The sequence below is a fragment of the Poecilia latipinna genome, unplaced genomic scaffold (assembly GCF_001443285.1).
Source record: "Poecilia latipinna isolate Pla-1442-1.1 unplaced genomic scaffold, P_latipinna-1.0 Scaffold900, whole genome shotgun sequence".
NCBI lineage: Eukaryota > Metazoa > Chordata > Actinopteri > Cyprinodontiformes > Poeciliidae > Poecilia > Poecilia latipinna.
This window is the reverse complement of record NW_015113516.1, coordinates 184,312-193,568: the sequence shown is the minus strand read 5'-3', so window position 1 is coordinate 193,568 and position 9,257 is coordinate 184,312. Positions and strand designations below refer to the sequence as shown.

At 40.7% G+C, this 9,257-nt stretch overlaps 1 protein-coding gene across 4 annotated transcripts in view; it reads left to right on the top strand.

Annotated features, from left to right (window-relative positions):
• The window catches only part of prkcaa (protein kinase C, alpha, a), a 148,089-nt gene that overhangs the window by 120,318 nt on the left and 18,514 nt on the right, over nt 1-9,257 (top strand). For all 4 annotated transcript variants that reach the window (XM_015048708.1, XM_015048707.1, XM_015048706.1 and 1 more), the window contains one exon: nt 8,454-8,534. In XM_015048708.1, the coding sequence (XP_014904194.1) occupies nt 8,454-8,534 (81 nt within the window). The remainder of the gene's footprint in view (nt 1-8,453; nt 8,535-9,257) is intronic.

The following is a 9,257-nucleotide window of genomic DNA, read 5'->3' as shown; positions in this document are numbered from 1 at the left end:
TTTTTTTTTTCGAAACAAAAATTTTTTTTTTTTTTTTTTTTTTTTGTTTTCTTTAGCCTTCAGAAAGATAAACAATCCTTCCAGTCGGTGCTCCTCATAAGCAAGGACTAAAGAAACATAGGTTGCTACTCGCGTGCATGTATGTTTGCGGTGAGGAGAGTGGCCGTGAATAGCTAGCAGTGTGATCCAGAACTGTCATGTAGCATTAAGCCTAATGGATGAGAGATGTCTGCGGCAAGCCCACACACACACATGCGCACACACACACACACACACACACACGCACACGAACGGACCTCTCTCCAGCAACACACTGAAACGCACACTGTCGAAGCCACAAGCATAAACAAAGACAAACATACATATGTTAAAAAAATCTGAGCTTAAACACGCAAGAAATCTTAGATATATTCAGATCATGTCATTATTTAGTTTCAGCCCACTTTATCTTTGTACAAAGTTCACACACACACACACACACACACACACATACACACACACACACTGAGTGAATCAGCTCTGCTGACCAGGAGCTTCCATGCAGTAACACAAATGGAGCAGATTGCAGGGCGAGAGTGACGAGTGCAAGTCATGCACGACCGTTGTCGTCTTATCGGCCGCGGCAGGAGGAAATGCATCAGCTTCTTCTGGACACCAGGGAGGAGAACCGGTTGCTTATTATCAGAGCCGAAAGACGAATATGCCGGTTCGGAGAACAAAAGCCGCAGTGGCCTGAAACTGTTGTCGTCCACTGACGGTGTCGTGGCAAGGGCAGCGAGTCACAGCGGAGTCACATTAGCACAAAGCTTTGCAGGGTGGCCTCAAACGGATCTGGTGTCTTGTGCTGAACTCTAACTGTCCTCTGTTTTATTTCTTTTTTTGTTGTTCTTGTTTTGTTTCTTTTTCACAACCCGCATTATATTTCTATGTCACCTCAGCTGCACTCTTTGACTCTTGAAACTTTTTGTAGTTTTCAACACGCTGCTCTCTCCCTTAGAAACATAAATTGCTGGTGACATTACGATTTTCAGGATAATTGGAAAAAGAAATACTCTGAAAGGACAGCAGTCCACCAGCTTGGTGGCATATTGTTGTGTTTGTTCTGTTTAACTGTATTGAACCACGACGGACGTCGAAGTGAGCAAAAGGAATATTGAACGAAGTGACTGAGATTGTTTCCCCATGGTTTCTCCTTGTTCAAGTCAAGCTAATTTCCCTGTGGAAGTGGCAAATTAGTTAACTCATAGAAATAGTTAACTTAGAAACCGAGCCGCCCTCCTGATGTGTTTGTTGATTTGATCAAATCTGTTCACACCAGACTTTACTAACCACTTGTTTTATACATGTAGGCTACATGATGGTGGGGCATTTTATCCACGGTTACTAAAGACTAGATGTCTACCTTCTCCATCGCATCTCACTAATCAACTCAAAATATCAATAATGTCGGATTGATACTTTAGTTTCAGACTCCCTCTTGAAATGTTATTGTAGTTTCCATTCTAGTTTCTCAATTCTACCTCAGATATGATACTGATGTGTTGCACATTTTATTTGTTGATGAAAAGTGTTCGCATTTTTGTTCTGCTTTTCTACCGTTACTGTCATGTTGATATATTATCGTAATATTTTGTAGACAGCTGGTCCAATTTGTAGTCCAATTTTTTTTTCTTGATTTGGAGAAAATAATTCAAATTAAAAAAACTACAAGGTCAGAAGTTGGATGATACATCAAGCTTAAGTAAAAAGTATCGGTATCGGGGATCCTGGTCTTGTATTTACTCTGTATCGCATCGATACCAAAAATTTGCAGTATCGCTTACCTCTAATGGACTTTTTTTGTTTCATCTAAATGCAGTGAACATCCTCCTGCTCTTGTCTATTCAGTGAGTTATTTTTATAATATGTGCTAACATAATGCAGCCACTGCCAGCACGTGTCATTGTTTATTTTGTTTTTCACAAGAAAACCACCCATTGTTGAAATTTGTCTACATTCCTCCGTTTTGACAGGTTTTTTCCCACCTCTGTCACTTCCCTTTAGTTGTTATTTCGTTTTAGCGGACCTGACACGAGGCTGCAGATATCTGTGCTCCGTTGGCCTGATGTGTCTACATGCCTATATTCTAGGTTGTACAGAATGTCGCTAGAGAGGCTCTAAGGTCAAATTCCAGTGACACAGTGCACCAAATGTGCCGTACTGCAGTACAGGACCTTAGTGATGTGCTGCCTGGCATTAACCTACTTTGCTCTGGTGTTTTAAAACTTTCCGCTTAGCAGATCAGCAACGTTTAGAGCAGCTTGTCTCTCCGTATTAAGCACGTGTCATGAGGTAAACGGGGCTAATTTCTTTCGATGTCTTTTGTTGCGTTGGGTCTATTTTTGGACCGAGGTCCAGAGTGAACCAGATTTCTGAGCTTCTCCGTTAGCCTTTCGGTTTGCAGGACCAAGTGTTCGCTTCTCTTTCTGCACATGTTAAAACACGTCGGATCTCGTGTGTCTTCAGAGCATTCGGCTGATTTTGTTGTCAGCTGTCATGTCAGACAGAAGGTCGGTGGATTTCCTATGGGAAAACAAAGAAGCGAGCTCAAGGATCTCGGAGGTTTCACGCTCACAGTGTGGTCTTTGACCCTCCGGCTAATTAAAAACACAAAATGAGATAAAAGAGAAGCGCTTTTCCAAATACGTCCCATCTAAAGCTCTGAAGGCAGCCGAGGATTTGGACTCAACAAAACATAAATAAGACTGGTTTTCACCTTTTCACCTGCAATTCTTTGAAATTACAGTTTCATGTAATAATTAAAGTTGGACATCTTTTTCTTAGCTGGTAACAAAACCTCCAGAGTGGAATTTGGAAAGCTCTGAATGTGAATGCCTCCAAAAAGGTCTTTTTTTTTTTAGGGCTTTTGAGAAACCAAATCACACTCTCAATCTTTCAGTCAAAAACATTTTGAGCTGCCGTGCAGAAAAGCGCGGATATTCCAATGTATTCCCAAACCAGTTTTGTGAGTAATTTCGCTTGGCGCTTGACTGAAGTCCGAGGAAAATGAGGGGATAAATAGTGCACGACTCCAGCCAATCTGTCCGATAGAAATCACAAGAAGAGATGAGCTCAGTGGGAATCCACTTTACCGGTTATTAATTATTTACCTTTCGTATTCCCCCTCCTGTCCCTCTGAAGTTTTTTAACTCAGTCCTGTTGGGCCTTCACAGCGCTGCTGACATTTAGTCTGTTTTCCATCATAAATTTAGAGTATAAGAGTAAAGGAAGTTGAAGCAAATTTCAATCACTCAGAGGAATAATGTAAATAAAACATAAAGATGTAACGGTATAAAAAATAGATACGTTTCTCATATGCGGTTTAATTATTAACACCATTTTCTCAAATGAAGCCGTACAAACTGAACCTACTGTTGAACTCTGTTGTATTTCATTTAAATTTAATTTGGTTTTTAACGTTTTTATTCATGCGCACAAAACGCTGGCGGCATTATTAGCTGTTGTCCAGTCCAGCAGCGACTGGACACCCAGTTGGACATGAGCAGCGCATCAACCTGCGTCCAGCGTCGGGCTGAGAGGGGGGGAAGGACGGCCATTCTTCACAGACGGCTGTCCTTCACAATGAATTTCACAAATCAAATTCTGCCGTTGAGAATGAGCAGAGACAGGACATTAAATATTAACCTGTTTACTGCGCGGTACAGGAATTAACGGTGACAAAAAGAGATGCCTGAGACGATTCAGCGCGCTTTGCTCGCCTTTTATTCAGTTTCCCTTCTTAAAGATCCTCCAGTTGCTCCCTGCTGTGTCGCAGCTCATCACGCCCTTCGGCCAGAAGCAGCTATCACCTGTCTGAGTAAAAGTCAGGCTGGCTGCTTCGGACGGCGGCTCACCTTCAGCGTACCAGTTACAGCTCCTTTGCTTCAGCCAGACAGGATTAAGCTGCACTCGTCTTTGTGGTATTTGAAGTTGTGAAAGGATTTTAAACGGAGGATTGTGGAGTTTTGTCAAACATTTGAGAGCTTACAAAAGGAGTTTATATGTTTTTATGAATGTGCAATTCTTCTCAGAAAAAAAAAAATCTAATTTTCAGCAACAGTCTGGGCTTTCTCCCTTTGACTTGGATTATCTCCAGTCAATTTGTTTTTTACTTGGCAAAATCGGTGAATAGAAGAAAAAGTTGTGAACGGCAGCTTTGATTTTCTGCGCTGTTTTAGAATCTCAGGCTGCCTGTAGTTTTAATAATAAAATCTGACGCGAGTAATTGCTGTCAGAAAGACAAAAACCCTGAACATAAAGCCAGAACTACACCAGACAATCCTTCTGTCCGTAATCACGGAAATTCACACGAAATCAAAATATTCCCACATTTTTAAAGCCAAGGCATCATTGTTTGGGGATTTATTTTATTTATTTTTTTTTTTGCAGACTTAAACAAAAATATTTGGGTTGATTTGGGGTTTTGTGTTGCTACTTTAGAAACCCAAAGTAGCAAGTGGGAGTTAGCATTCACAGGTATCTCTTACTTCTACTCCACTGCTGCTTTAGCCCAACGTGATGTCAAGTTGTTGTCTGTGATCGATGTGATGAGAAATAAAAAAGTCACATTTACCGTCATGCATCAGCTCAAATGACAGAGCAAGGCGGTGAAACTCTGCTCTCCATGAGAGAGGGGGAACATTACTGCAAAATCCTCTCAAAATCTGTGGTTTGGATTACAAAGAAAAAATAAAAAAAATCACAAAAACATTCACAAAACCCCAGAGGGTCTCCATAGAAATGTTTTAGATCAAAACCCATTCATAAGAATGGTGCTGTCAAAGTCCGGCTCTAAATTCCACTGAAAACAATGTGTGTTCGCAAACTTCACAATTATTCAATACTTTGTGTTGGTTTACCACATAAAATCCCAACAAGGTGCATTAAAGGTTGTTGTAACATGAACGTATGCGAAAATGTAAACACCAGGAGATATACTGACTCGTGTCCACAATGGGAGGCACTGAGAGAAGATTTAACCTGATGGAAAACCACAAGACAAATCAAGCCGCTTGTGATGAAACCGAATCTTTGCTCTCTGATACTTCCACGTGGTCTCGTATTAAAAGTAACATGTCGGTACAGGAGCATGTGGATCTGTCTGCTACAGGCCCAGCTGTCTCCCATCAGCCCTCAGGAGAGCATCAGCGCCGGAGGAGCGTTTCCCCCACCTGCATTTATTTGTGTGCCTGTTCTGTGTTCCCGCGGGGAAAGGTAGTGGTTAGGTGAAGGTTGTGATTCCCAGAGTAGATCTGCTTCCACACAACTCTCTTTCTATCCACAGGTATATGTCGTGTGTGACTTTATGTGGGTTTTTTTTTTTTCCCATCTCTGCTGCCGGTTTTGGCTAAATGTTGTGCTGTAAGCGTTAAATGAGTTCCTGAGGGCGGGTTCGCGTACAGCAGAGGTCATCGGTCCTGACTCCGAACAGGACCTGAGGAGATGCATGGCGCTTGTATCACAGTGGATTTTGTGTGTGTGTGCGTGGGTGTGTGTGGGTGGGTGTGTGTGGGCGCAGCAACATCTCATGTTTTAAAGTGACCAGCAAAAGCATTTGTATCTCTTGTACTGCTTCACATGATGTCAGATTACATCCTCAAACCTTCATGTATCTTATTAGCACTTTGAGTTAGGCCAATAGAAAGTACAGGATAACTGTTAAATGTACAACCAGGTGTTGTACATCTACAGAGACCGTCCTGTTTGGAGAGTAGCTGCAGTTCTGTCAGATTGAAAGGGGAATGACTCTGAAGGGCAGTGCTCAAGTCTTGTTACAGATAATTGGGTTTAGGTGTGGACTTTGACTGGGCCGATGAAATTAACTGCGACCGGCTTCAGGAGGAAGGCATTCCCGTAGCATGATGCTAACAGACTTGATTGGGAATCGATTGTTCAGATGAGCTCCACAGGACATGTAAAGGGTTTCACATTAAGATAAAACATTTCATTTTGGTTTCATTTGACCAAAGCGCCTTGAACTGCATGTTCCTCTTGCACTGTCTTGTGACAAACTGCGAGTGGGATTTTTTATGGCCTTTTTTTTTTACAGCAATGGTTCATTCTTGTCACTCATGAAGGCCACAGTTTTGAAATGCAGGACTGATGAAGTCAGTTGTGTCTCCAATTTTTCTCACCTGAGTTGTGGACACATGCAGCTCCTCCAAAGCTATGTTTCTTTACTCCTAAACCGTCACCATCAAAACACTTCGTTGTAAATCGATGGCTCCACCCTCATCATGACAGTTAACGAGTTAAAAGACTTTGACTGGGTAGGTTTGGAAGTTGTGCCATCTTCTTTATCCATTTTCAGAAGCTGGTTTGAACACTGCTATGTGGGATTTTGGGCAATAATCTAAAGTTGTTTTGAACTTTTCCACAACTTAATCTCAGATTAAATAGGAAAACACCCTCCCCAGCTCTCACAGACGTTCCACACTGGCATATTTTTCTTAAACTTTTTAAGCCTGAGCAGCAAAAGTGTTGCTGAAATCCTAATTAGAAATATTTAAAACATCAACTACTTTATGTTGACCGATTGCATATAATCCTGATAAAAAATTGCACTGATGTTTTTGCGGGTGCAACGCACCAACGTGGGAATAGATTGAAAGGGTGTGAATATTTTTGGAGGGATTCGTTGATGCACAAGGTTGCATTCACTGTCCACGTCTCATGGATGCTGCCGATTTTTTCTTTTTTCTTTTTATTTTCATGATGTGTAAACAGTTGGGAAGTGCAAATACATTATGTGTGTCCTCAGAGTGTGGTGAATGAAGTTCACCGGATGAGAGCAGTAACCTTAGCGAGTGTCAGAGCGACGCGCAGGAGCTCCGTCTGTCAACGCAGAGCATGTCTGCAGGGAGAGCAGCTTCCTGGGATCCAGGAGCGTTTTGTCCTCTGCAGCGCCGGCTATGCCTCCTTCACATCAAACATCAGATAAAGTCAAGCTGTGAAAAATGATCAGCTGGCGAAAGAATTGAATAACTCCCACATGTAGGGTTGCCACCCATCCCTTAAAATACAGAATCGTCCCGTATTTGGCTGTTAACTGTCGCGTCCCGTATTGAACCGAAATGAGAGGCGAGTTGTTCCGTTTTTCTATAAATGTCTGATAGACACGCCTATCACACACATATCAGCACTAAGTGTAACAATAATGACCAAAATAAAACAGGAAATATTAAGGTCAGCTAAATTGTCGTGGTGTGAGCTAAAGGACCCCCAGAACGCTACGGACCGACGCGCTTGTGGTTGCCTAGAGACGGACACTACGCAGTCCAATGGAAGGAGGAAATGTAGAGATGTCAGAGCTTTAAATCTGTTTTATTTTTCTGTTTAAAGACTAACTGATCTATTTGTTTAATTTCTTACATCATCAGATTATTTCACATAACATTTCATATTATAAATGAAATATTCCACCGGTGGAACTAGTAGTTGTTTTAATCAATATTAAGGAGTTATTGACTTAAACAAGCTTCTATATCTTGCTCAAAAGTTGTTTATTAATCAGTTTTGTCTTATTTTAAGTGTACTAAGATATTTTCACTAGAAACTGGACAAAAAAAAAAAACTTGGTAAAAGTTTGCCTTCAAATGATATAAATTCAACTTTACTGATCCCAAAGGGAAATTAAATGTTGTTATAACTCATATAGATTTGATTAATGATAACATTACCCAAACCATGAATTTCAGTAATTAAATTCAAACTAATCAAACTCAATTTTGTAGAAAATAATCCTAAATAATAACTAATTAAAATGGATTTTAAACACAGAAATAGTCTAATTATGGTAAGGCTGAACAATATTACAATATCATGAAATAAGCGTCTTTATCAGTCTGTATCAATACTTTTTTATTAGTTTTCCGTCATAGTTTTCTTATATTACAATTTTTTCTGTATTTTGATGTACTTTCAGATGGTGGTAAAATGAATGGTTTAATTAAACTAAATCATAAAGTATTTGATAGTTGCAGGTCTAATGTGACACATTTATCCTGCTTTCTAAAGCAGCACACTGGCAAATGTCTCTACTGCCTTTGATTATTCGCTTTCTTATGCTCAAAAAGCTGTTTTCCATTGTCATAAAGCATAAATAAAAACATCTAATAGCACAAAATGTGTATTTTTCCAAATTAAAACTTCAGCATTTATTATATTCTTTCAGCCACTAGCACTGACAGATTTTCTAATCTCTCAAGCCTAAAAGGATTAAAATCCCACTCTGAATATTAAGCAGCTCCGCTGGGATCCTGTCTGAATTAAAATGTTCGCAGGAGATTGTCACCGTCGTGAAAACCTGTACCCACTCTCACGTTCTCGTCACTCGGAGGGAAACGTGACGTTGCTCTGCCTGTTTGAGCTGAAGCTGAAATTTGTCTCTTTTTATCTCTCTCTCTCCTCACCAGATCATTTCGTATCAGCCGTACGGACGCTCCGTAGACTGGTGGGCGTATGGAGTTCTGCTTTACGAAATGCTGGCAGGACAGGTGAGTGCTTCACACCAGTAAACAAACTAAAAAAAAAATATATATATATATATATATATATATATATATATATATATATATACTTTATGTACATCATCAATCTAAACTCATAACTTTGTGTCACCACGACCTTAAAGCTTTTCAAGTTTTACAAACTAAACGTGAAATAACACAAAATCACTCATATACCTCCTGTTCTGTCAAAGCGGCGCTAAAGGAATATCTGGTAGACCGATGATATTAAAGGAAAAAAGCAGGAGGACATATATATTCATGCAGACAGGCTACCTCCAGTCGATGAGGGCCGCTGGTGTGGAAATGACGAATAATTCATTTTATAGACTGTCAGAGCAGCCATATTGTGGTAACTGATGATAACGAGCCAGTGAGCGGGGGGTGGGGGGGGAAGCTGGGTCATCCACTTCACTGACCTCACAAGGTCTTCCTGTGAAACATGATCTAATGTTTCACAGCCACTGTTTCTGGCTGTTTTTCCTCTTTTCTTCAGGTGAAAACACCTTTTAAATGTCGCTTCCTGTGTATTGTTAGCGGAAACGATCAACGCCGAGAGAATAAAGTGTGAAAGCCTCGCTGCGTCTGCAGCCGTTAATTCGGTTCGAAACGGAGGCGATCCGTGATGAGGCTTTGCCGACTGAACGTATTTGTAAACTTTGTGATGACGGATGAAACCCTGACGTCCTGAACATGGTGTCCCTCCACCCA